This window comes from Rhinopithecus bieti, unplaced genomic scaffold (assembly GCF_001698545.2).
Source record: "Rhinopithecus bieti isolate Rb0 unplaced genomic scaffold, ASM169854v2 scaffold_40803, whole genome shotgun sequence".
In the NCBI taxonomy this organism is placed as follows: Eukaryota; Metazoa; Chordata; class Mammalia; order Primates; family Cercopithecidae; genus Rhinopithecus; species Rhinopithecus bieti.
The window spans coordinates 755,960-783,287 of NW_016816762.1; the positions used below are offsets into that span (position 1 = coordinate 755,960).

General features: G+C 51.8%; 2 protein-coding genes and 1 pseudogene across 3 annotated transcripts in view; 1 reads left to right on the top strand and 2 right to left on the bottom strand.

Annotated features, from left to right (window-relative positions):
* The window catches only part of ABCG1 (ATP binding cassette subfamily G member 1), a 78,837-nt gene extending 67,970 nt beyond the window's left edge, over positions 1-10,867 (top strand). Inside the window, exons 14-15 of the mRNA XM_017855208.1 lie at positions 1,083-1,201; positions 2,736-10,867. Coding sequence (XP_017710697.1) covers positions 1,083-1,201; positions 2,736-2,964 — 348 coding nt within the window. The 3' untranslated portion in view covers positions 2,965-10,867. The remainder of the gene's footprint in view (positions 1-1,082; positions 1,202-2,735) is intronic.
* Positions 10,868-16,177: 5,310 nt separating this feature from the next.
* Positions 16,178-17,685, bottom strand: LOC108517328 (ribosome maturation protein SBDS pseudogene; annotated as a pseudogene). Its single transcript, XR_001882072.1, has one exon. The product of XR_001882072.1 is annotated as a ribosome maturation protein SBDS pseudogene (transcript).
* Positions 17,686-20,194: 2,509 nt separating this feature from the next.
* Positions 20,195-24,101, bottom strand: TFF3 (trefoil factor 3). Its single transcript, XM_017855231.1, is given in 4 exon segments — positions 20,195-20,413; positions 21,619-21,768; positions 23,872-24,010; positions 24,012-24,101. Coding segments are annotated over 4 exon segments (393 nt in total). The 3' UTR covers positions 20,195-20,399.
* Between the last annotated feature and the right edge of the window lie 3,227 nt (positions 24,102-27,328).

Below are 27,328 nucleotides of genomic sequence, written 5' to 3' on the forward strand. Positions count from 1 at the left end.
ACACCACAGTACATACCACATAGCACACTCCCCACGCACACCACACACCACACACTACACACCACATACACTACACACCGCACAATACGAACACATCACACTGTACACTGCAGACACACCACACTACACACACCACACTGTACACCACACACCACACACACTACACACCACGCACTACACACACATCACACTGCACATTGCAGACACACCACACTACACACTGCAGACACACCACACTACACACTACACACCACGCACTACACAATCACACTGTACACTGCAGACACACCACACTACACACACCACACTGTACACCACACACCACACACACTACACATCACGCACTACACACACATCACACTGCACACTGCAGACACACCACACTACACACAAATACTGCATACACACCACAGTACATACCACGTACCACACCCCCCATCCACACCACACACTACACACTACACACCACACCACACACTACAGACCTCACACACCACACAGCAGACACTGCACACACCACACACACTCCACACAACCTCCTACCCCCCATACACTCACAGTGCCCTGGCTGGACCTGTGCTCACTGTGAACCCTGAGTCACAGCGGTTTGTTCCGTCTCTGGGCTGCTCTCCCGGAGGGGCCGACAGGCAGGCACCCATCCAGCCTATGGAGGCTGCAGTCCTTCCACTGGGCCCCGACCGCGGGGGTGCCCGCCACACACCTGCCACGGGCCAGGCACTGGCCTTAGCCCCCTGGGGACAGCTGTGGAGGAGCAGGCAGCAGCCTTTGAGGAGGTGTGTCCCCATCTGTCTGGCCTGGGCACGTCCACCGGGTCCCAGCTCATCCTGGGCTGTAGGGGGCTCTGGGGCTGCCACGTCACAGCAGGGCAGCTGGGGGATCCTCAGAGATGGTGACCCCACACCGTGGGGACGCTGCACCCTCTGCCCCATTAAGGACCCTCATTACCATGCCCAGAAGGTGCCCTGGCCGTGCCCCAGGGGAAGCTGGGGTGGGCGAGCCTCCCCCGCAGGAGGCCAGGCTACAGGTTCTGCTACATCTGTCCCCTGTGCCCCCAACTCCAGGTGGCCACCTTTGTGGGCCCGGTGACAGCCATCCCCGTGCTCCTGTTCTCGGGGTTCTTCGTCAGCTTCGACACCATCCCCACGTACCTGCAGTGGATGTCCTACATCTCCTATGTCAGGTAGCGGGCGCGGGGCACGCATGGCGTGGGGACCGAGGGTGACGAGGGAAGAACTGCCTCCAACGGCGTGAGGGGCTCACAAAAGCCACCCTGGGCTGCTGGCCAAGTGCAGATCACACATCTGAGGATCCAGGCCTTCCATCTTCCTGCTAGTTCCACCTGCTTCTCCCCAACACACACACACTAAACAAGGAGGCCACACAAACCAGCGCTTGGCACCCCAAGGGCCATGGCAGGCCCAAGTGTTCTGGGCATTTCCAAGAGCTGCCTTTGGTGGAAGCACTTCCATTTTTTAGAAACGTTTTTCCTCCCTGAAGTGCACAGTGCTCCTAACAAGTGATGACTGTAAAACCTTTATAAGAAACCTGGTGGGGGCTGGGTGTGGTGGCTCATGTCTGTAATCCCAGCACTTTGGGAGGCCAAGGCAGTCAGATAGCTTGAGGTCAGGAGTTCGATACCACCCTGGCTAACATGGCAAAACCCAGTCTCCACTAAAAACTCAAAACAATTAGCTGGGCATGGTGGCACGCAACTGTAATTCCAGCTACTCCGGAGGCTGAAGTGGGAGAATCTCTTGAACCTGGGAGGCAGAGATTGCAGTGAGCTGACATTGTGCCATTGCACCTAGGTGACAGAGCGAGACAGAGAGAGAGAGAGAAAGGAGGAAGGAGGGAGGGAGGGAGGGAAGGAAGGAAGGAAGGAAGGAAGGAAGGAAGGAAGGAAGGAAGGAAGGAAGGAAGGAAATCTGGTGGTAAACAAGTCATTTTAAACAACTTTTAAACATCCTAATATCTTGGAACAAGAATGCCCAGTGCCTCGGGTCCTTAGTTACAGGGTTTCATGCCCTCTGCGGAGCGGGGTGTTGGCACGCTGGCCCCACCAGGGGCAGCACCCATCTTCTGAGCTGCAGAAGTTCCACGTGACACAAAGATCCAAAGTTTGGAACAAGCTCTTCTTTTCTAGAATGTCAGTTCAGACTCAGGTATATTGTTCAAGAAAACAGAATGAAAACAAAGCCCTTGTACAGAGTTTCAACAATCTGTGTGTGCTCCAACACCACGGAATCAGAAACCGACGTCTTTCTTCTCAAAATGAGTGCTTTTGTTCTGACAGGGCGGGGCTGGAGCAGAGGGAGAGAGGGGGCAGGAATGTTTCGTATAAATCTTCTCAAGTCCTTGCAAGTTGGCCAGCCCATGTTTCCCTCCAACCGATAGAAAGCACGTAACCTCGGAAGTGAACCAAAGATTTCTCAGTGCATTTCACCAGTGAATGAATATGTACTGTTCATTCAACTTGGTTTTTTGCTCGGGGCCCTGGAGGAAACAAAATTGGAAGAAAAACATAGTGGAGCTGTTGCCCGTGTTTATCTTAAGAAGATGGTGGGCAGTGAGGAAGTATTCTGGGGAAGGCAGCCCTTTGGGAAGGGAGGACAGCCAGGGTGGGAATCGCAGGGAGGGTGAACAACATTGACCTTCAGGCAACAGTGTGGTTGGCTGGGAGAGCGCCCTCCCTCATGCCCGTCCTTTCCTCCTAGGTATGGGTTCGAAGGGGTCATCCTCTCCATCTACGGCTTAGACCGAGAAGATCTGCACTGTGACATCGACGAGACGTGCCATTTCCAGAAGTCGGAGGCCATCCTGCGGGAGCTGGACGTGGAAAACGCCAAGCTGTACCTGGACTTCATTGTACTCGGGATTTTCTTCATCTCCCTGCGCCTCATTGCCTATTTTGTCCTCAGGTACAAAATCCGGGCAGAGAGGTAAAACACCCGAATGCCAGGAAAGAGGAAGATTAGACACTGTGGCTGAGGGCACGTCTAGAATCGAGGAGGCGAGCCTGTGCCCGACCGACGACGCAGAGACTCTTCTGATCCAACCCCTAGAACCGCGTTGGGTTTGTGGGTGTCTCATGTTCAGCCGCTCCGTCCAGCTGGGCTGGATTCTCTCCATTCCCCTTTCTAGCTTTAACTAGGAAGATGTAGGAAGGTTGGTGGTTTTTTTTTTTACATACAGAATTTTAAATACCACAACTGGGGCAGAATTTAAAACTGTAACACAGCTGGCGACGAGAGGCTTCCTCAGTCCAGTTGCTCCTTAGTACCAGGCACCGTGGGTGCTGGATGGGGAACCGCAAGCAGCCTCTCGGCTGATGGCTGCACAGTCAGATGTCTCGGGGCAGAGGGGCCGAGCACAGAGCGATTCCATTTTATGACTGTTGTTTTTCATAGTCTCATCTTTCTAAGGTGTGTCTCTTTTCCAATGAGAACTCATTTTTGCAAGCCAAAAGTTAATCAATTGCATTCATTTTAAGAAACTGAACCTTTTTAGTACTTGCTGAAGAATGATTCGGGGTAAATCACGTACTTTGTTTAGAGAGGCAAGGGGTTTAACCGAATCACCTAGCTGGTCTCATACGCAGACAGCACTTGTGAAGGATTGAAATGCAGGTTCCAGGTGGAGGGAAGACGTGGGCACCATCTCTACTGAGCCAGGCAGAAATTTTTAAAAGCTATACGAAACATTGTAAGAAGACATTGGCCAACTCTTTCAAAGTCTTTTATTTTCCACGTGCTTCTTATTTTAAGCAAAATATATTGTTTGTTTCTTCCTAACTTTCTGACTACCTTAATTTTGCCTAGGTTGATTTAAACAAACAAACAAACAAACAGCATCCCTTTCCTCCTGTATCACCTCAGCTACCTCCACTGAACCTGGAAGAGCAGGGCTTAGGGAAATTCAGGCACGACCTTTGAGGGTTGTCTCTGCAGGAGCAGCCAGCAGAGAAAGATGGGCTAACTGTGCAACAGGGGAGGAGGCCAACAAGATGGCATCAGAATCCAAGGGCTTAGGACAAAGTCAGTAGACTTCAGTGTGTGGAGGCATTTGAAACTTGATCAAACAACGCATATCGAGTGGTGGGGGATTTCATCTCTGGTTTTGGTGATCTCACAGCCACATCACCGCCTCCGTGTTAGGCTCGTGTAAACTTCGCGTATTGGAAACCACTTCTTTCTTACGACTGAATCACATAGGTCAGATCCCACTAGGGCAGGAACAGGTGCCTATCTGGAGGTCAAGTGGCCTTTGAATTCATAACAAGGGCTGCCTGTGTGCTTGTCAGCTCTCAGAGGCAGTTTAACTACACGCGGAGAAGGTGATTCTGGCCAAAGAAGTCCATCTTTAGGACAATGCCATTGTTTCCTCCTTCTAGAATATCATTCTCCAAGAATCCGGGCTTCTGATGGAAAGGCTGTGTTTTTGTGGGCAAATCAGTGAAACTTTCTGAGCTACATTTTTCCTCATCTGTAAATAGTTACAGTAAATCATGCCCACGGCCATGCCAGCTCAAAGGGGGTCAAAGGGCGTGGGATTCCTTGGTGATCTCCCTGAAGCTCTTATTTCCCACTTTGAAAGAACGAAAAGGGTCTGAATTTTATTTACCCATGGATTGAGTTTGCAAATTCTTAGAGATTCCTTTTTTACTGCTAGATCTTTTTGCGTAAACACAATTGAGATAGGTATTAAAGTGTAATTTTAAGTGTGCTTGTTCTATACAAATATGGCATTGCCTTCCAGATTAAGTTTTTAACCAGAGTCAAACTTAGCCTTTATAAAAAGTCCTCATTTAATTTCAAAACAGATCTTCTTGTAAGACATCGCACATAGGGAAGACCTACGTAGGAATAGCTGGGTGACATGCACAATTGGAAAAAGGCAAAAGTCCTTGCTCATGGCTCAGAACTACATCGAGTGAGGTCGGTGTTGAAAACGCCCGTTCCCTCCAGGTGAGCCTTTCCTATTGTGGATTAGTGTTGGGGGTTCATGGCCCTAATACGGGTGTGTCTGCCAGGAACTGCACTGCGTGGACCCACAGCCCTGCCCCAGAAGCAGCTTGGTCTCGTTTGCTGAGACCGCTTGCTGTACCTCATCAATTTCAGGAGGAAACAGTGAGATGCCTCTAGATTTAAAATCTGGTTTCGGAGAGCACCTAAGCCCTCTGACAGAATGACTCCCGTAGGAATTTGATGGAGGTACTTCTACGGGGAAGGGCTTGGGAACCGTGAGGGCTGTTAGGCTGCAAGAAGGGAATGGATATGTGAGATCACGTGGGTTTATTTTTTGAAGGGTGAACTGAAGTAGGTGAGGATTCTGCAGTCGATGGTGCAGGATGGCTTTGCTCAGCCCTCCCCTGTATACTGGAGGAAAGCCTACCGCAAAAGGAGGAGAAGATGCGTCTGTCCTAGGCGCAGCCGGCCTCCCTCTTCCAGGTTCAGCAAGGGCCCCTGGTTGGGCATTTTCCTCGTAACCTTTGGCAGCATTGACTCAAATGCCATTGTTTAGCTTTCCAGATATTTCCCCGCTGCTTTTTGTGTTAAGGTAGTTTGGTAAAATGCCTTATTCCAATGACCTAAGATAACATCAAGCAACTCATTGATTTACTTTTCTAACTAGCTGTGGTTAAGAGGCACACGGCAACGTGCTGTCTTTCACATGTTGAACGTTAAACCCAGACCAACTCCCCAAATCTAATTTGTTTCAGTAATTCCTGAATGCAATGACCCAGATATTCCTTTCATCTCTGATTGAGTTTCTTCCATTAGAAGGAAGGATTAAACCTTGGATAAAAGATTCGCAGCTGCCCCAGTGGTTAATAGAGGTGAAAATGGAAGTTTCAGTGAAACTGCTGGGGCCTTTTGCCTTTGTCCCCATCCAAAAGTTTTGTCATTTTGTGCCTCTCTTTCTTCTCCTCTGGCTGAATATCCACTGGAGATTGAATTCTCCGAAACTCCCTGCTTGGGTGAAGTGGGAAGCTGTCTCCAGGAAGGGGAGTGACTATGCAAAGTTTTACATAGTTGATGCTAGAATTGGATTACATCACCTGGGGGAGCCGCCTTCAGGACCAGGAAATAGGACATGGAGCTTTGAGGTGAAAACTTATCTTAGAAACTCACAAAAAGTCATTTCCCCAGCCCGACATCAGGGACAGACCACACTCATGGGGGAGAAACTGGGCTTGGTTGTTGGAGTGAGAAGAGAAGGCACGACTCTGGTGCACCGAGCACCTTTCCTTGTGGCTGTTTCCAGGCACTGGGCTGAATGCCCTCAGAATCCCCTGTCCCCTGCCCACTCCTCAAACCCTTACTGACCCACCCCTCTCGCCTGGTCCTGTCCCAGGCCCTGGGAGTGAGAGGGAGGGGACTCCAACGTGGGTTTGCCCTCTAGTGTGGTGGGAGGGACCCACGTGGCCACTTGGCTTAGCCCTGCTCATGGTGCAGACGTGGAACGCGGAGGCGGGGAGAGGCTCCGTGACGTCCCCGGGGCCCCAGAATGAGGAAGGAGCAAAGTTGGGATTCCAGCCCAGTTGGACCCCGAAGTCACTGTTTTGTTTACTGCCTCCTGTTCATGGCGTATGAATGTATCTGAGATGCTTTGTAAGGCATAAAGTGCAATACTAGTTTAGTGGCTGATTGTTCAGTGATTCCTTCTGTCACCAAACAGATGGCTGAGATGAGAGGGAAACCCAAGCCTAATGCCCTTCAGTGGCCTTGCATCGGAGTGCCCGTGACAGGTACCTCTGCATGGAGAGAGGCTGTCCTCGCCCTTGCCTGCTCCTTCTATTGCAACAGTCCTGTGGACTAGCTCAGGCTCCAGAGGGGCTGGGGTGTGTGTGTGTGTGTGTGTGTGTATGGTGTGTGTGTGTCTACATACAAGCACATGTGCACACATGCACACACACATACATGCACGCACGCACATGCACACATACATGCCGGTGTGCAGACTTGGCTCCAGGCGTGTGTCTGATAGTATTATTCTATGATATTTCCCTCATCTCCATAGAATACCAGCTTCTGAATCCTCAATCAGCCTTTACTTCAAGAAGAGAAGAAAAACCTCTCTCCTTCCAGGTCTGTGGTGCAGATGGGAAAAGTGTAGTCAAAACCCATGAAGGCTTTAGTCAAATGCCAGCTGAATTAGAACGTGACGAACGTTAGACAAAACAACCCGACTGTGCAGGCGGGGGAGGCGCAGAGTGTATAAATATAAAGCTAGATACTTTTAAGGAATAAAGACTCTAATAAAATATTTTATATAAAACTTTTTACCTGTGTTCGGCCTCAGATGCTTTACGTGATTGGCTTGCATTTTCTAAGTCGATGGATTCTTAGGCTGTGTCTGGAATGCATTTGTTGTTCCTCTGGGAAGAGCACTGATTTGTCACTTATGTTCTGGTCCAAGACCTGGCTGTAGATGAGCCCGTTCTCAATGATGTTCATGTTTTATGTTGAATTGTCTTAAAGTTTTGTGTTTCCTGTTCTCCCAGAATCCTCACCCATATCCTCCTGCCTCGTGATATTGGCCATGACCTCGAAATATGGCTGGAGGAGGCTCATGGCAGGGCTAGCAGGAGGGCTCTGGACCACACCTTCCCTTTGGTCCTCTCCACCCTTGCAGGGGCTCCCTCAACCCGGGCTCTGGGGTGGTAGCTCGGGCAGGGCGATATCACTTCTTCCTTACTCTGCTTTGCTGGAAACCCATTTCCCAGGCTCAGCTCTGTAGAGCCGGCTACTAGTGGGGAAAGCAGCCCCTCTAGAGGTTTTGGTCCCGAAGTTGAGGTGAGCAGGGCCTAGAAGTTGCTCGGTGTTATGTGCTGCATTAGCCCATGGCTCCCTGAGCTCCGGCCAGGCAGTGACCCTCAGAGTGAGGACTTCCTGGGACAGCAGTGGCTTAGAACTGGGCTTTCAGGTTCAGTTTCCCTCCCACCTCCGGGATGCAAAGTAGAGAGCTGGGCTGGGTGAGGTCGCAGAATCGACCCACAGTGGCCCTGCACTCCTCTCATGGCGGGCAAGCACAATCGGAGGCTGCCCCAGGCGTGCACATAAGCTCACAATGCACACTTTGCTTCCCCCTCAGTAACCCCTGCCTCTCTGGACTGCCCGGCCACCCTGGATCCCAGTAACGTTAAAGTCATGATCCTTTCCGAGCCACTGTGCTTGGCCTGTCCCATTGGGGAGATTCCCCCAAGATAATCGCCCCCTGCAAAGACAGGGGCTTCTGATGTCCACGTGTGGGGCTGGCATTTTTAGGGAACCTCCCTGGGACCAGAAGCAAGGAAGAAATAGGAGACCCTGCATCCCCATGGCACAGTCTAATTTTCACTTACAAGCTCAATTCAGGCTGTCCTTAAAATCCACGTGTCCTGGGCAGGAAGGAAATGGGATGGGCACACACACACATCCTTCTGCTGTGCTGGCCTAAAGTTCCTAATAACTATCTTACATCCTGCCTGTTTCCTTTTTCCATATTTGAGGAAACAGAAGGGTTTAGCCTTAGCCCAGTTTTTTATGTTATCTCTGAACAGGCCAACCTGGAACCACCCCTCACACAGACACGTGTGGCCTGCCCCAGTGTGCCCGAGGCCCACCCTGCTTTGCCTGGGGTTGATGTGAATGACACACATGTGAGTGGAGGCTGGGATTAGGACCCTGAGGCTTCCCTGTTCTCAGAAATAGTCTCCTGGCATCAAAAGGAGAAAACGGGCCATGCCACTGGCTACCACATTCCAGCCTGGCAAGGGTTACTGTTTATAGAGGCACCATTTGGAGGCTTTTCCATGTAGAATGACCATTGTAAAGCTGAAGAGAAAGGAACAGAAGCACAAAAGCACCTTGATTCATCGCAAACAGGCAGGGGCTGCCGGCTGGAGGAGAGCTCTGCATTTTGAGGGCATGCTGGACTGGACTCGCTGAGGGCTCCTCTACAGCTGTGGGCTAAGCTTGCCCAAGCCACTCCCCTTTTCCAGAAAGCCACTCCCATGGCCACTGGCCTTTCAGGTCCAGGTTGAGGACACAGCCACGGGCACATATGTATTTGTTTCACTGGGGTTCATGGTTTTGGGGACAGTCTTCTAGCCCCCAAGATCTCGGGAAAGGCATGAGCTCGAGCCACATACCTAAAAAGTAGCAAACTCAAAATTATTACATTCAGCTGTTTTCTGTCAATAAAGCACCACCATCCTCTGTGTGTCTGCACTGAACAAACATACAAGAGAATCTGGATGATCACTTTGGGTGCCTTTGACCTAAACTTTGCACATGACTTTAAACATGGCCCTGACACTGCACACAGTAAGAAATGCTTTTTATTTTATGGTTCTTAAGGTTCCAAGATCCGATCTCTGGAAACGTGTAAGCCACCTGCTGTTACCTCTGACTCATGTGGTCCATTACCATGAGAGCCGGTGAGTGGGGCAGAGATGCTGAGGCCTGGGTGGTGAGCCCCCGTGCAGTGAGGCAGGACCCTCCCTGGTGGCCTGTGGGGGGGGGCTAGTCCTCTAGTCCCCCTGACAAATCTCCCTTTAAGGAGGCTTCTGAAGCTCTGAGTGCCGGCACTCAAAATTAAGTTGACTCCTCACTGCTCACTGCACTTGCCTACGAGCCTCTGGAAAACAGTTTGCCCAATGAGAGTGTTGCAGCTGAGGCAGAAGCAGACTTGTCTGTTTCTGGGGAAGTTACCCAAACAATCTCCCCTCTTAGGGGGCCCTAATATGCCCCCTCCTATGGGTTGAAATGCATCTGGCCTTGAAAGAGAAGGCTAGGAAGTTAAGAAGTACGTGGATTTAGGGTTGACAGCCCCATATTCATGGACTCCTGGCGATCCCTGAATGCCACCTAATCTGAGTGGTAACACAGTTTGGTTTGTCTGAAAATATGATAGTAACCATGGCAACGATTTCATTTTTACACCTTTGCATTTTTACATGTCTGTCAGTGTGCATCTTGGGGTCTCTCTTCCGTGACCTACCAACTTCCCAAGCTTAATAATCAATATCTCACTATTATGTCATTGGCCAACTAAAAACAGTAGCAAAACACCCAAATTGATATTATCATCCAAATTGATAATAAAATAGACCAGCACACCCACACACTGGGGGCTTCCCATTTTTATAGTCTTGTCCCCCCACCTGCAGGGTGTGAGCGGGGATCAGTTTTTCAATAGAACATGTATGTTTGGTAAGTTAATATGTGTAGCTGACCCCTTTGCCTTTGTTTTTATGTATTTATATTTTTCCTTTGTAGACATGTTGATGCAATACCTGTTCATAGTTGAATCTGTTATGAATTGTTACCTTTTATTTGATGAAGAAGTATTTAAAGATTTTCCTTTGTTATTTCTTCTAAAGCAAAAGTCAATGCAAGTAACTCTAATCAGCGTGCAAACGCCTGCATATATCTGTATATCTGCTATGTAATTATATAATGTTTTTATAATGCTGTGTGGATAACTTTACACTGATTTAGTTACTTGACTGTAGGAAACACTGTTGCTTTGCACGCTGTGAGAGGTTTGCACTGTTACAGACGAAGGCAACATATTTACATATGTACATGTGTATACATATATATATTCAAAAATAACATCGGCTCTTTGGGGTGTCTGTTTCCTTGGTTGTTTCACACCACTGGAACATTGAACCTGGACAGACCCTAGAATGTGAGGTTCCTGACTCCACCTTACAGGCCAAAGAGCCACGTGTCTATTTCTGTAGACCCATCTCCTGAGATTTGTACATGCGTTTTTTGCAGACTTAAACTTTGTTTTCTGAAATTAGATGCCATTTATGATGATGTAATGTCAGTCAAATAAAGCATCATTATTTTCAGATTTCTGCTTCTCTTTCCTTTTGCTTTCAACAGTCCCAGCTCTCAGACCTGCTGGGGGAGGTAGTTCTGGCAGAGCATCTAGCATTTTCCCCCTACCCGCCCTTGCTCTCAATGGAGCAGTTCTCTCTTCAGTGTCATGATGGATTCCAGTGAGGAAGACAAATAAGAGTGATGGTAAGAATGCCTGCAGCTCCAGATTCCATGGAGCACCGCGTAGTGGCACTGTACCCTACCTTTCCATGTGCAATCTCATCAAACCGTCGTCATGTCATCAGAGCTGGAGAGTCACAACTGGCCCCATTGTTCAGGTTAAAAACACCGAGGCTCAGGGAGATTACACAACTTCCCAAAGCCACAGAGCTGGTCGGTGGTGCACACAGAAGTGAGACCCTGGCCATCCTGCTAGGGAGCCAGGGCTCCTGGCCACTCCGTGGCTCTCCCTTCCTCGGGGAGAGGCATTTAGGAATTGAGACTGCACAGGAGAATCCACATGGTGCAGGAAGTGGTGTGGCAGGTCTGACCCTCATGACCAGTGGAAACTTCTCCTCCCAGACACATCGATCCCAGATGATGTACCAGCATCTCCAGGGCTCGGCCTTGAGGTCCATGTGCTGTCAAGGCCCCTGTGAGTCAGCGCTGGGGCCTGAGTCCAGGTGTCATCTGGGACCATCACCTGGGACATGGCCCTACTGGGCCCTACTTGTAGGCGAGGAGGAAGGTGTACATGTGTGGGTAGGAACGGGACAGTGCGAAAAGTCGCTGCCTGGTGACCCAGCATGCAGACTCGGCCCTCCCACCTGCACGGTGATCCACTGAAGATAACAGCTGCCTCTGTACTCACAGTCCCCCACACTCCCCTCCTTCCCGCCCTGGTTTCTCCATCCCTAGATGCCATCCCATGCCCCAAACCCATCCACCAAGCCCAATAACCTCGCCCCCACCCACCCCATGAGGTCACTCAAGTTGACAACCAGATAACAGTTTTTGTTTTGTTTTGTTTTGTTTTTGAGACAGAGTCTTGCTCTGTTGCCCAGGCTGGAGTGCAGTGGTGTTATCTTGGCTTACCACAACCTCCGCCTCCTGGGTTCAAGAGATTCTTCTGCCTCGGCGTCCTGAGTAGCTGGGACCACAGACGCATGCCATCATTCTCAGCTAACTTTTGTATTTTCAGTAGAGACAGGGTTTCATTATTTTGGCCAGGCTGGTCTCGAACTCCTGACCTTGTGATCTGCCTGCCTCAGCCTCTCAAAGTGCAGGGATTACAGGCACGAGCCACTGCGCCCAATAACAATTTGTTGACACATCCGCTCCACTGCTGGGAAAGGACTGGGCACCGCCCACACTCCATACAGCTCTCCTTCCCTGGCTCGGAATCACTGCAGGCGCTGCAGACCAGAGGCACACTGTTCCCCACTCCTGCTTATCGGTTGCGTGGCATCCCCTTGTCAGAGCCCTCCAGCATCCATGCAGCCTCGCAGCACCCCATCATCGGAGCACTCTAGAATCCATGCAGAGGGCATCACCCCACATCCAGAGCGCACCAGACACCGTGAAGCGCGCGGCACTCCCTCATGGCAGTGCTCCAGAATCCCTGAAGCGTGCAGCACCCCTTAGTTGGAGTGCTCTAGAACCCGTGCAGCGAGCAGCACCCCACACCGAGAGCGCTCCAGAATCCACGCAGTGCCTGGCCCATCGTTATCTGAGCGCTGCAGAATCTATGCAGCCAGAGTCCTCCAAAGGACTCTGAGATCATTTCTGCCAAAGGCCATGCCTTCGTAAATCTGAAAATTTGGAAAACATCCTTCTATTTATATCCGTACAACCCACCATTCAAGCTGTAGAAGCCTTTTTGGAAACCCAAGCAGAAGAATATCCAAAATGTAAAAATGGTGGGGCCTGAAATCCCACGGAGCAGCCCCCACTCTCACCGTGCCCAGGTGGTCCCACTCAGCACCGACATTCTGCCTCCAGTCCTGCAGCCTCCGGGTTTTACAAAAAGAGGTGACTCTTGGGGACGTCAGGTGCGTGGGGTGCCATGAACCCTCCCAAGGCTGCAGCCTCTTGGACAAGGAGTCCACAGTACTGTTGCCAGCCAAATTGACTGCACCCCCGCATGAGGGGCCGATCTTCCCCCACCACCACTGTGGCTGGCATTGCAGTAGGTGCCACTTGTTAACAACTTCATTCTACAGAGAGATGGTGAAGTCAGACGCAGGTAAACCTGTGGCAGGGCACTCTTCCTGAAGAACCAACAGATCCCCTCGTGCCGGCCCCGCTATTTTATTTCCCTTCTCTGCCCTTTCCCCAGTGCAAGCAGCTGTCGGTCTGTGCTTCCTGCTGCTCTGCTCTGCAGACACTAATGCAGCCACAACCAGGGGGCCAGATGGTCACAGCGGGGACCACAGCCGGGCAACCTATAAGTTCTGTGACCTTGGGAGCTCTGGGACCTCATTCTCCCTAATGTCCCCATCTGTAAATAGCCAGGTTGCCATAGTTGAGAGTAGGTGTCAGAGGGAAATGGGACCTCACCACACCCCAGGACTGAGACAATTCCTCTGGCTGGTGAGGGCTGGGGCTAGGGTGGGAGGCTCAGAGCAGTGAACGAATGAATGTGGGTGTCAGACGCTTCCTCCAGGAGGCCTGCCCACCTGCCCCTGTGGAGGACAGAGGCCAGGGAGACAGGTCGGTGGGATGGGGGAGCAGAGGGAGTCGGCTGCACCCCACAAAACCCAAGAGGGAAAGGCTGCAGTGCTCAGGCCAACAGGGGCAAAGACAGCTGCACAGCGAGGAGCAGTGAATGATTCCTGTGCCTGAGTGTGGTCTTGGAATGGTGGAGAGAACCCTTGAGCCTGGGAGCCACCTGGACGGGAACAAGGCCGCCTGGCATCCACCTGGCAGGACCCATTGAAGATCAGACGTGCCAGCCACACCTAGGTGCTCGGTATGGCCTTGGCAATAAACTCTCAATTCTCAGGGCAAAAAGTCAGGCCTTGTCTAAATGGGCAAATCAACAGAGGTATCAGCACATGTATAGATGTGTGCTTAATCGAGATATTATTCGCATGCCATAGAATTGACTTTTTTAAAGGACACATCTCAGTGGGTTTTAGTATTGTTTTAGTAAAGTGTATGATTTGGTTGTTTTTAGTATCTAATATGCACAGAATTGTGCAGCCAGTACCATAGGCCACTCCAGAACGTTTCCATCACCCCAAAAGGAAACCCCTTCCCCATGAGCCGCCACTCCCCATCCCTACCCCTACCCAGCAACTATGAAACACCGTCTGTCTCTGTGGGTTTCCCTATTCTGCACGTTTCATATAAATGGAATCACACAACATGTGGCTTTTTGTGATCAGCTTCTTTCGCTTAGCATAAAACACACTTCAGTGTTGTTGAAAACAAAATAATAGAACCTAAGGAAGAAAGGGAGCATGAACTCTAAATGCACTAGAAAACAATGGCCAACCGAGGGGTGCGGCTCTGAGCTCACACAGGAATGAGCTTTCTCAGCCTACACCTTCCTTCCGCAGCCATCAGCAACCCTCCAACACAGCCACTGCAATTGTCCCATTTTGCTGATAGGAAATCTGAAGCCCGGGGGTCTCTAACTCTTTCCAATACATGACGTGCCTCTCGAGCCCTCACGAAGGAGGACTGAGGGGAGAATTTCCAACCTCCACAGCTGTGTCACAGCCCAGGGCACTGCAGGGCCTCAGAGCAAAAACCTAGTGAGCAGGGAGGCTTCTTGGCCGCCTGGAGATGCGCCTACCACTCTGCTGTCCCTCAGAGAGGACCTGCTGCAGGGACCCAGGTCACCGGCAGCCCTGCGTCCAGCATGGCATCCACGCCAGGCCAACTTCCCTGGGGCTGCTCCCAGCCAGGACATTCCCACCAGACACAGGGTCCCTTGAGGGGCACTCTGCTTTGGGGACTCCCTATCAGCCTGCTGGAGGCTCTTCCTCCCCAGTGCTTCCCCCACTCAGTTCGGAGGCATCAGACCCACACAAAGGCCTGCAACTTCTCAGCCTGTTCTTCCTCCCTAAGGGGTTCCCCAGTACGTCTGCTACTTATGGAAGCCTGCATGGGTATCTCCGCTTGAAGCCAAAATCCTCACCATTGGAAATTTAGGAATCCTTGGAATACAGTGATAAATACAAGTGAATATCCAATGTATTATGGAACAATGTAGAACTTTCCAGCAGACTCTGGAGGAACTGTGGAAAAGTGCCACAGCCACACCCTTCACCAACTCAAGAGGAGGGAGAAGGTGTGCGCATGCCACGGAAAACCATCATGGGGTGTAATGGCTGCAGTGTGGTAAGAAGTCCAGTTTTTCTCTCCCCTTTCCACCAGCAGCACATGCCAGCAACAAAGGAGCCCAGTCCTGTTCTGGCTTCTTCTGGCAATCAAAGTGTTCATTCTGGAAGGTTCTGGAAACATGGACCATTTCCAAGTCAGTGATGAAGGTATTTGACATAAAAATGGTTCCTGGGTCCTATAGGTCACAATTCATTATTTGAATTCACCTGAGCCACTGACAGATGTCTGTTTCAGATGTACCCAGACCAGGAGGTGGGAAGGCCCAGCAGGTGGCATTAAGGCCACTAGGGCTCTGGACAGCTGTGGTCAACTGATGCCCAGTGATGGAAATTAAATATGCATGAGGCCCTATGAAAATATAAGAAATAAAAGGAGAGTAATGTTTGGTACACTCCTGTTCAGTGCATCGTGCTCCCCATGTCCACACCAGAGGACAGGATGAAGGAGACCAGGGCTTGAATTCCCCTGGATTGGCCACCCACGAACACAGGCAGCCTCAGCACTGACATGCTTGAAATGAACGACTCGGCTAACGCTGCAGACCAAACAAATGCAGTCTTTTCTTGATTTACATGACACACACTCCTGGAAAATTCAGGTATGTTCAAGCCATTTGAAACAAAAAACAACAACCAAAACAACCGTGTTAAGATGTGACACAGAAGTAGTCTCTGGGCTTCAGTCGTCATGAATAGGTTTGCAGCCACCATGAGTGTCCAACAGGACGCTAGGACGTCCATCGGGTGGAGGCAGTGGTCTGTTCAGGACACCTGGGAACATCACAGGGTGCTGCCATGTCTGGCCTGTGTCCACTCAACACCCCCGTTCATATGATTCATGAACACGCCCACAGATTCCCAAACATCCCCGTGGCAGCAGCCTCCACTGGGAACCCTCGGCTTAGATCACGTGTCCTGGGGCCCAGATCCTCCTCACCAACAGGAAGCCCAGGGTAATTCTGGGGCTGGGTATCTTTTTTTTTTTTTTTAAATAAAAATAAGAGTGGTTTTATTGATTACACACAATTTTAGCTATATTAATATATATTATAAATTTTAAGAATTAGAAATAAGTGACTTTTATTTTTTAACCAAGAATAATCTAAGTGATGGCAGCATGTTCAATGAAAATTATTTAAGTCCAGCACAGTTTTTCTATATCTGTTTCTCAGGTAATCAGGAACATCATCCAAGCATAATGACCCTCATGACGTAAGTTCCATTAAGTAGAAATGAAGCATCGTATGTTTTCTTTTTTAGGAAAGACTCCCCCTTTTGTCGTATGGACATATCCCTAATAATCTTACTCTACTGTACAAATAACTTTTCACCCACAAGAGTTGCCTCAAATAACTTTCATTTTGGAAAGTTGTCAAGGCGTGAAACAGAGTAGCAAAATGCCACTCTGGCCTTTGCATCTTGGAGTTTCAATTTTGCTTTAGGATTTAGACTCCAGTTTATAATTAAAACCTAATCATTCCCACATTATTATACTTATGTAGGAAAGCCTTGCCGTGTCCACTCTTAACACAAAGATAGAAAATGTCAACTAGTTTGAGCAAGTATTTGGCAGATCACAGACATGAAACAGTGCTGTCGGAAACAAAAACCCTTTAGTGTTTTTAGAGGTGAAGAGATTGATGGGTGTCATTCAAATTTCTCATCTCCTTCTTCCACATCTTTCAAATTGAGACTTCCAAAGAACCTTTGCCTTTGGTTTCCTTTTTTATTAGCTCATCAATTTCTCGGAAGCAGCCCGGGTCAATCAGACATACCATTTCTAACTGTTGGCCATAATCTTCACTTTCTATGACCTTGATCAGTGGCTTGAGCTTTTCTTTCAGCTTCTTGCCTTCATTCACTGGAAGGATGAAGCGAAGCCTCGTGAGCACGTTCTATCTTCATTTTCTCTTTTAACTGCTTTATCACTTCCAAAGCCTGCTGTTTTGTACTGTTGTTGGTTTTCACTGAATAGTGGATGCCCTTCATGGCTCTCTCAATAAGGATCACGTGTATGGTCTGTTTCAGGATTCACACATTTGTCTGCCACAATAGTTGCAATGTCCCTAAACATCCGCTCCAGTTGTGTGCGTCTTTCTTTATCTGATACTTGAACTTCTCCTTTAGTCAACATCTGCTTACAGATTACAGTTTGGTCATCTGTTCCAAACGCACTGATGAGATCTTCCTTCTTGGCAACCTGACCTTTAGAAACATTTACAAACACTGAATGGGTCTGCGGAACTTCGTCAAGGTCTTTTTCCACGCCGCTCCGCCAGCCGACGACCTTGTTTTTGCAGCAGGCGATTTGGAAGCGCTTCCGGCGCGCTTCATCCGTACCAGGGCCACATCGGTTAGGCGGGTCTGGTTGGTGGGGGTGAAGATCGACATCGCGGCTGTTCAAAGACCAAGGAGCCGGCGAACCGGGGCAGACCCGCACCCACCAGCCTGAAGGCCACCAGCGGCGCGCGGCCGTGACCCCGGGACTGGGTATTTTTTTTTTTTTTTTTTTTTTTTTTTTTGAGGCGGAGTCCCCTCGCTCTGTCGCCCGGGCTGGAGTGCAGTGGCCGGCATCTCAGCTCCCTGCAAGCTCCGCCTCCCGGGTTCACGCCATTCTTTCCTGCCTCAGCCTCCCCGAGTAGCTTCGGGACTACAGGCGCCGCCACCTGGCCCGGCTAGTTTTTTGTATTTTTTAGTAGAGACGGGGTTTCACCGTGTTAGCCAGGATGGTCCCTGCGAGTCTCCTGACCTTCGTGATCCGCCGTCTCGGCCTCCCAAAGTGCTGGGATTACAGGCGTGAGCCACCGCGCCCGGCCGGCGCTGGGTATCTTAATTTGTATCTGGAAGGGGCCGGGCTCCGCGGATTGGTGGCGAGCCGCAGTGACTCCAGTGGTCAGCAGAGGGCGCGGTTTAGTCACTTTGTGTTTGGCCCGGGTTTCCGTTCTGCCGCGGCGCTGCGGGGTGGAGGGGCTGCTTTGGGTCTTGCTCCCTCATTGGTGTCTGTGATCTCTTAGGAGAATGTCACAGCCCCCAGGTGGGTGCTGTCAGGGGCGGTGCGCTCTTTCTCATAGCACAAACCCCACCCGGGGTTCTGAGAGCCCCCATACCCTGCCTGGGGCTCCCGAGGAAGGCAGGGAGCTTCCAAGGTCCCCATAGCAACCGAAGCCGAAGCGAGGGAGAGGCAGAGACAGACAGAGGCAGGACCCTGGAGACGGAGAAGGACGGGGGTCCCCTCCAGCTCATTCCAGGACCCCAGGCCTCCTCAGCCCCTTTTCTTTCCTCACTGGAGCCTGCCCTGCACAGCTGAGTTATGGCGGTTCTCTGTCCTGCCAGCTGATCTCTCCACCTGATGCTGTTTCATTTGATGGAAGCGACCTTGATCCCCGCCCCCCGACGAGGACAGCAGGAGTCAATGATGAAGCTTCTAGAATGTGCATGAAACATTGTCCTGTCTGAGGAAGGCACAGGCTCGGGCTGGAGACAGGGAGCAGCTCTGTGGTGGGTGAAGGAGGGGTCCCACCTGGCTCAGATTTGGGGGGAGCCCTCCCTCTCAGGGGCATAGCAGGAAGGAGTCTGGGAGGGGGTACCGCAGTGTGGGAGGTGTTGACTGCAGAAGGCAATGCCGGGAACGGAGGGGTGGGACAAGTCAAGAAATTCTTTGGAAATGCAGGTGGGTGGTGCCCATGAGTGAGGTCCCGGGCAAGGAGGCAGCAGAGCCCCGTCCCCGGGGAGAGGGCACCAGGCAGGGTAGGAGGAAAATGGAGCTGGTCATCCAGCCAGCAGTGAGGTGGCCTGAGGCTGAGGCCAGGGGGCCTGGGGCCAGCCTTTCCATCCCCTGTAGCCCTTAAAGAGTGGGCATGGTCTGTGAGGGAGAGGGATGCAGAGCCCCGCCTAGAAGGATGTCCAGGCCAGAGCAGCTCTCAGTAGCAGAGCCCCGGAGCGGAGAGGCCACGCTTGGCGTGTGTTCTGAGGTCTGGGATAGTCCTGGAAGTTTCACTCCAGGGAGGGCAGCTGATGCTTCGGGGCATTGGGAGGGACACCCAGGGCTTCAGATTCAGAGACCAGGATATCCTGACAGTGTCCCCTCTCCGCAGGGACTTTTGGACAAGCTACTTCACGAAAATCTCTTTCCATATCTGTAAGACAAGGGCAGCACTACCTCACTTCTTGGGATGTTGTGAGCGCTAGGGACCAGGCCCCACGTGCAAGCTGAAAAACAAAGCCTGCTGTTTTAAAGGAGCAGTTGTCTCTTTTCCAATGGGAAGAAATAGCTCAGAACAAGAACCCCACCGCTGTGACCGCAGTGCAGTGGAACTGTGGATCTGGCCCCTAAGCCCCAGCAGTGGGAGCAGCACGGGAGGCCCAGCCAGGCAGCACTCACTGGCCTTTGTGCATCCAAAACCGTCTTGGTGGGAGTGGAGAGCTGCCATGTCCCAGGTCAGTGCGGTGGGGAGAGAACCACACTCAGGTCTAGAGGTGGATAAGGCTTCATGAGGACATGAGATGGAATCGCCACTGTCACCAGCTCATTCATTCCTAGAGCTGCATCCTTGTTTTTAAAATAAGAGAAAAGGCCACCCAATGTGTCACAGATGTTTAAACTTAATTAGCAAACAAATACAAAACAGTGCCAGTTTAATTTACTGGACAAAGAAACAAGAACCCAGGAACAGTGAGTTTCAAACAGCAGCGAGAGCGGGTGTGAAATAAAGGACCACTTTGGAAGATCGTGTTATTGCCTTCCTGTCTTCACCAAGAAAGACATTTGTGATTTTTGAAAACTTCTACTTGAAATGTATTTTTTCTGCTTTCCCGAGGAAGCGGCACTACGTGTTCCTAGGCTTTCCTGTGACGTGGGTGCCAGTCTGGGATTGAAAACATCCTTGCATGCACTGCGGCTCCTTAGGGAGTCTGTTCCTGCCCTTGAGGCCTGGGCAGACCCTCCCTTGACACCCTCCCACCGTCTCCCACGACGCAGCAGAAATAAAACACAACTGCGGAAAGTCTCAGGCACCAAGAACTGTCCTCGTGTGGAGCATGGGACCTTTATTCGTTAAGACATCAGGCTCCAGACATGAACTTTCAGCAGAAGCACTTGCCAGGAGCAAATGGACAGAAAAGCTGGGATGAACAGCGCCCGGCAGCAATCACGGCCGGGCAAGGGTGCTCGGAGCTTTGCATCCCCTGGCCGGGGGCAGCTGGAGGTGCCTCAGAATGAGCATTCTGCAAACAGAGCAAAGGCCTGTGTGAACAGTCTCTCTCCACCCACGCTGCCCAGCTTCCCAAGGTCAAGGCAGGCTCCAAGGCCAGTGCCTAGTGCTGCCTCCTACCCTGAGTCACCAGGGAGTGTTGAGTCCCCACCACATGGGGGAATAGCCAAGATTCCCACCTCGGGTTACTAAGCGAGATAGTGGGACCCAGGGGTCAGGCAGATAACAAGTGAGATGGGCCTTGGCAGGGCCGTGGCTGGCACTCAGAGAGGAGAGTGTAGTTCCGGGATGAGGAGCTGAAGGAACAGGACCGGCAGTGGACAGTCGACAGACCCCTCTCTCTCCTGGCCTTCTCTGGACCCCCACCCCCACCCTGGACTTGCTGGGGAGGGTGGAGGGAGGCCCTGGGCAGGGCAGGGCAGTGGTCCATCATTGATCAGGCAGCCAGTGCCAGCAGGACTCAGCCTCCCGCGTTTCACCCTGGGACAATGGGCAAGAGAGGCCCCCTGGATGCTGGTTCCAGGAAGGTGCCTCACGCAGGTGCGGCCTTCGTGGGGCCTGAGCTGGCACTTGGACACGGCAGATGGCTTATAGCCGATCGCCCCACCCATGACGTGGGGCAGCTGAGCCTGGTGGATCCAGGGCCATCTGTTACCTGTACAGCACACAGGCTCTCCGCCCTTGGGGAGGGAACCCCCAGGGTGGTTGCCCTGCACCTGCCCTCCACCATGGCAGAGAGAGGGAGACGAGATGGCCCTTGTGGGGGGCAGAGTGGGGGAAGTGGGGTGTGGCACCGAGGCCTGACGCCCAGGGCTGGCACTGCCTGCCATCTGTGAAGGGGACGCCACAAATGACAAGACTCTGGTGGGGGTCCAGTTTGCAAAAACAGCCTGAAAGTCAGCCTGGCTTTCCACATCTATGTGTTTCCGCTTCTCTCAAGAATAGTTATTAAATTAGTTTCCTCTACATAATGCCATCATTTTGAACACCTTTTTGAAATGATTGCTTTTATGTTTTACACAAAGGGGACAGAAGAGGACAGCCCCTGGCCATGGCTGCCCTGGGCTTGAAGCCTCTACGCTGAGGCCTTGGTGCAGGTGTGTGTGGCTTCCCGGGGACCTCGTGCCTCCATCTCCAGCCCAGAGAGGACAGGGAGGCCCTGAGACCCCTGCCTTATGGCGCCAGGCCCAGACCGCGATGCTGTCACTCAGGCCTTACCTCCTTGTTCCTGCAGGGGTTTGAAGCACCAAGGTACTCCAGGGATGCTGGAGTCAAAGCAGCAGCCCCGGTTGTTGCACTGCTCGGGGGTGACCTGGGGGTAGCCGCAGTCCACCCTGTCCTTGGCCGGCACGGCACACTGGTTTGCAGCTGTCCCAAACAAAGCCCTGTCAGCTGTCAGAGCCCTTACTGGGCTGCAGTGAGTGTGTTTGCTTCACTTTGCAAGCTTGCATCCTCCCGCTCCCACCTCCAGAGTTCAACCACTGCTGAAACCCTCACTCCTAGGAAGATGGGCTTTCCCTGTGAATATTTGCATCCTCCTGCTCCCACCTCCTGAGTTCAACCACTGCTGAAACCCTCACTCCAATGAAGACAGGCTTTCCCTGTGAACATTTGCATCCTCCTGCTGCCCCTCCTGAGTTCAACCACAGCTGAAACCCTTGCCTTTAGGAAGATGGGCTTGCCCTGTGAATATTTAAAGAGAAGCAGTCTGTTAAATGCTAAACTTGGGGACTCTGGCCATTTGCCTACGCGTCTCTCTCCTTGGCACGCTCTTATCTTCTCAGGAAGTCACATACGGACCTGGGTCCCTTCCAGCTGGTAGGAACCCCTGGGGAATCCAGGGTCCCCTGAACCTGGAAACAAAGTTCCCCTTCCCTGTTTGACCAACAAAACCTTGCCCCTTTGTTTTAAGTGAAAAACGTGATGGGAGACACACACGCCATAGAGATCACTGCAACGCATGCTGCCTGCTTTTCATTTTTTTCTGCATCTCCCTTCCCCAAATTGTTGAGCATGTCCCACCATCCCTGGACATCCTTCAGTCCCCAATATTTTCATTTTTCAGGCAAGCCTCTATGTCTGTGTGTGCAGCAGAAGTTCACCTCGTTTCATTAATGAACTGGGTATTTTCTTAGGAAAATAGAAATCATGTGGTCTCTTAAATTCCCTTCTATTGCTCTCAGTCTGTAATTGCTTATCCTCACGGTGTCCAAATTTCGCTCACACTGGAATCAGCTGCAGAGCTTTAGAAATGACTGACGTTGGCTGGGCGTGGTGGCTTATGCCTCTAATTCCAGCACTTTGGGAGGCCAAGGCAGGAGGATCACTTGAGGCCAGGAGTTTAAGACCAGCTTGGTCAACATAGCGAAACTCCGTCTCTACTAAAGATACAAAAAATTAGCTGGGCATGGTGGTGCCTGTAATCCCAGCTGCTCGAAGCCTAGGAACAAGAATTGCTTGAACCTGGGAGGCAGAGGTTGCAGTGAGCTGAGATTGTGCCACTGCACTCCAGCCTGAGTGACAAAGCGTGGCTGTATCGAAAGAAACTGAGGCCTGGCTCTCACCCGCAGATGACCTGATGTAACTGGTGTGCCCCAGGCATTAGGATTTTTTTTTTGAGACGGAATCTCGCTCTGTCTCCTGGGCTGGAGTGCAGTGGCCGGATCTCAGCTCACTGCAAGCTCCACCTCCCGGGTTTACGCCATTCTCCTGCCTCAGCCTCCCAAGTAGCTGGGACTACAGGCGCCCGCCACCTCGCCCGGCTAGTTTTTTGTATTTTTTAGTAGAGACGGGGTTTCAACATGTTAGCCAGGATGGTCTCAATCTCCTGACCTCGTGATCCGCCCGTCTCGGCCTCCCAAAGTGCTGGGATTACAGGCTTGAGCCACCGCGCCCGGCAGGCATTAGGATTTTTAAAGCTCTCCAGGTGATGCTAATGGGCTGCAAGTTCAGGAACCCCTGCCTTTGACCCTACTCAGAAGACACCCAGATAAAAGCCATACCCTCATTCCTTCAAACTTGGGTTAAAGGAGCAGCCACGCCCCCGCCGCAGGGTTGCTATGCAATGGCTAAATGAACCTTGTGCCTGTAGGTATTGACAGTGTTCTGAAGTCAGGGTTTTTTTCCTGCATCTTCTTTGTAAATGTGGAAACAATGCATAAAGACCTATATTGTAATTTAGAAATCTCCGGCAAAGATGGCTACGGGGTCATAGGGGATGGGCTCAGGCTCAAAGCCTGATTTCAACACAGACTGGGCAGAGCTGCCTTAGATAAGTTGTTAACTTTCTCTGAGCCTCGATTTCCTTGTCTGTGAAATGGTGACAATAAACACCCACTTCATAGGACTAGCGCAGGAAAAAGTCTATATGTGACAGGTGGCCATTATTACATGAATGCAGAATCCCCCCTTATCCTGGATCCCTTCCCTTCCTGCCCACCCTGCTACCGGGGCAGTCAGAGCGGTACTCACACAGGCCCACGTACTCAGCAGAGCTGGAGGACACCAAGGCCAAGACCAGCCCCAGCATGCAGAGCGCTCTGGCCGCCATGACTACCATAGGCTCCGGGATGCAGCTCAGGACACACTTCATGGTCCAGGAGGCCTCATTTTATGCCCCAGTGTTTGCACAGCAGCTCTGGATTGTTTGCTTGGGGAGGGCTCTCCCTCCTGGCTCTGGCTGCTCCTGTACTCTCCTGCATGCCTTTGTCAAGCTCCCAGACAGTTCTTCTCTCTCAAAGGGGAGAGGTCAGTTCAGCCTCCACTGTTTTGGCAGCAAGCAGTGAGGGCGGAATCCAGTTCTGGTTACGGGTCCTCTGCTGGGGAGCAGACGTGTGTGAATCACCCTCCTAGCCTGGCCTGGTGCAGGGTGTGGGAGCCATGTGGGGCTGCAGGACCAGGACGTGGTGTCCATCTTAGCCTCCCAGCCAGGAGCCCTCAGAACACCCCTGGTCCCACGACAAGAGAGCCCCAGGCTGCTCCATCCCAGATCAGCCTTGGAGACAGGCACTCTGAGTGAGTCAGGACCCTACAGCTCTCTCACAACTCCTGAAACGCAGGGATTTCTTGTCTTTCTTTTTTGCTTTCTCCCCTAAAATTTATTAACCACATTTTAATAAGTGGATGAAATGAATTGATTGAAAATATGTTAATAAGAACATGGCACATGTAATTGATTTTTAAAATCAAATAATTCAAAACAGCCTCTCCTATTCAGAGGCATCTATTGTGAACACTTTCTTAAATATCCTTCCAGAAATTTTCTCTCTGGATCTAAGCACTTTTTGTGGGGGGAGGCCGGGGGGAGACAGGGTCTTGCTCTGTTACCCAGGCTGGAGTGCAGTGGTGCAATCTCAACTCACTGAGACCCCTGTCCCCATGGGACTCAAGTGATCCTCCCACCTCAGCCTCCTAAGTAGCTGGGCCACAGGCGTGTGTCCAGCTAATTTTTCATAGTTATTTTAGAGACCAGCTGTCGCCATGTTGGCCAGACTGGTCTCAAACTCCTGGAGTCAAATGATCTGCCTTCCTTGGCCTCCCAAAGTGTCAGGATTACAGGCGTGAGCCACTGCACCCGGCCACATTTTTAACACAAACAGGAACTGCCTCTCCATCTTTGCCCAGCGTGCTCTTTTAGAAACTAAAGACTACATCTGAAGAATTGTTTTATAACAACATATCAGATGAGACAGCGATGATTATATCCATTTTCCAGAGGAAGAAACTAAGACTCAACATTTCCGGTGCCTGTCAGAGGTTACTCCAGTATCCCTGCTATAGCCTGTATTTAACCCACTCCCAGGACCCTAAGCCTCCGCCCTTGGCATCCGCAGCACCCCCAACCCCCAACCTCCTACAGTGCACTGGCTGGTTGTGGGCAAGAGACTAATCTCATTCCAGGAAAACGGGTTCCTAGATTTTGTGTTCTCCGTGTTTCTTTTTCAGGGAGGCATTTTGATGACCCCCACTGACCCTTCCAGGAGCCTCTGTCTGAAGGGTGGACTTGGTTTATCACACCAAGAAATGGGAGCGCCTGGCCGCTCGGATTTAGCCTCCAACTGGGGTCCCTGGTGGTGTGTGCAGGGAGGCTCTGCGCTGCCAAGGGTGCGTCCACAAACTACCCTTCCCCGAGTGACCCATGGGAGCCCGAAGGCGCATGTGCTGGGCACCAGGATGTGTCCCACCCTGTGACTCCCAGGTCCCGCCTTGTGTTCAGCAAGCCCTTTGTGGATGGATTTGAGGGCCCCTCACCTCTGGTGTGCCGCTCCTGCTGAGGCCAATGAAGGAGGAAGAAGGAAAAAGCATTGTCTGCCTTGTTTTCAGGGCACTCACTTTTTCTGGGAGACAGTGAACCCAGGTTCATCCATGGACAGCAGGATTTTCATGTTATTAAAAGGGTCATTGTAGGGGACATCCTGGGGTATCTGGTGAGAGCTCTCTGCCTTCCCACTGCTCATAATACCCAGAGGCCAGGCCAGGCCGTGGTGCAGGGCTGAGTTCCAGGAGGGTGCAAACACCCCAGGAACAGACTGCTGTCCCTCCGGCCCATGATCTGGCAGGGAAGGACCCCTGCAAGGGGCTTCTGCAGTGCTGTGGTCTCCACCTGCTGCACTCAAAATTGCCTGGAGTGGGGAGAATATCAATGCCTGGGCCCTGCCCCAAAGGGTGGTTCTGCCGCCTGTGATTCTTCTCTGCGGCCAGCACCGAGAACCGTTCTGGGCTTTGCTTCGATTTAACTCCGTAAATGTTGACTGAGCCCCTACTGCCCACACCCAGGGTTTAGGGCTCGGAAAGGAATAACAAAGGTGACACATTCTTGTCCTTGAAAAGTCGTCCCTGCAAAGGGAGACGGGATCATGTCAGAGTTAAGATGGTGAAGCCGAGACTGGGTCCCAAGTCCTGCACTGCCTGACCTCGGGCAAGTGACTTCCCATCTGTACCTCAGTTTCCCTACCTGTCGCAGGGTGCTCACCCCACAGAACAGCATGAAGTGGTGCTGCACAGCCCAGTCAGGTGCCTGGGACACACACTGACCACCTGCTGGGTGTGCTGGATCAGCCACGACGTCAGAGGAGCGGATTCCTGGTAGGAGCAACCGCTATGGCGAGGGGGCCAGAGCTGGGTCCCGGCAGGTGGAGACGCACAGGCTTCTCAGAGAAGGGGGATTTGAGCTGGGCCTCTGGAATGGGGATGGGGAGGCCCGTGTGTGTCCCCTCTCTCTGTTCTAGGAGACCCCTCCCCAGGAGCCCTGGGCTGTGTACAGGAACAGAGGATGGCACGGGAGAGCCCACCCTGCCTTCCAGAGCCTGCATTCCTGTCGCCTTCCCCAGCCTCCCTGTTCGCCTGGGGGAGTTCAAGTTCCAGAGACAAAGGAGAGCTATTGTCAGAGCTGTAGGCCGTGGGGCACTGGGCGTCGGGCCCCACCCAGACAGGTGGCTGCCCTGGACAGCCCAAGACCTGGGGGTGAGCAGGACTCTCCCTTTCCTCCCTGGGAGCTGCATCCCGCATCCCTGTAGCAGCCTCTTCAGCCATGTGTGGTGTGGGCCGTCCTGAGAGCCCTGCAAATCCCTCTGGCCCTGGGCTTTGTGCACTGGTGTCTGAAGGAAGGGCAGGGGCTCCTGGATGGGTCCAAGAAGAAGACAGTCTGGTCCCCCATGCCGGGGCTGCAACCTTTCACCTCCTGGACACACGGTCATTGTCACGTGCATGGAAGGAGCACAAGCTGAGCCTGGGTCCCAGGTCAGGCACTCGGCCTGCAGATGCGGGAGCCCCAGAATATCAGGCAGAGCCCCTGCCCTCAGAGCTCACAGGCTGGCGAGGAGGAACAAGCCTTCAAGCTTGAATTGTGGTGCAGTATGATTACAGCTGGCAGAGTGGGCTGAAATCTAACTAGGTCTTGAGGAATGAGTACAAGTTCACCAGATGGGAG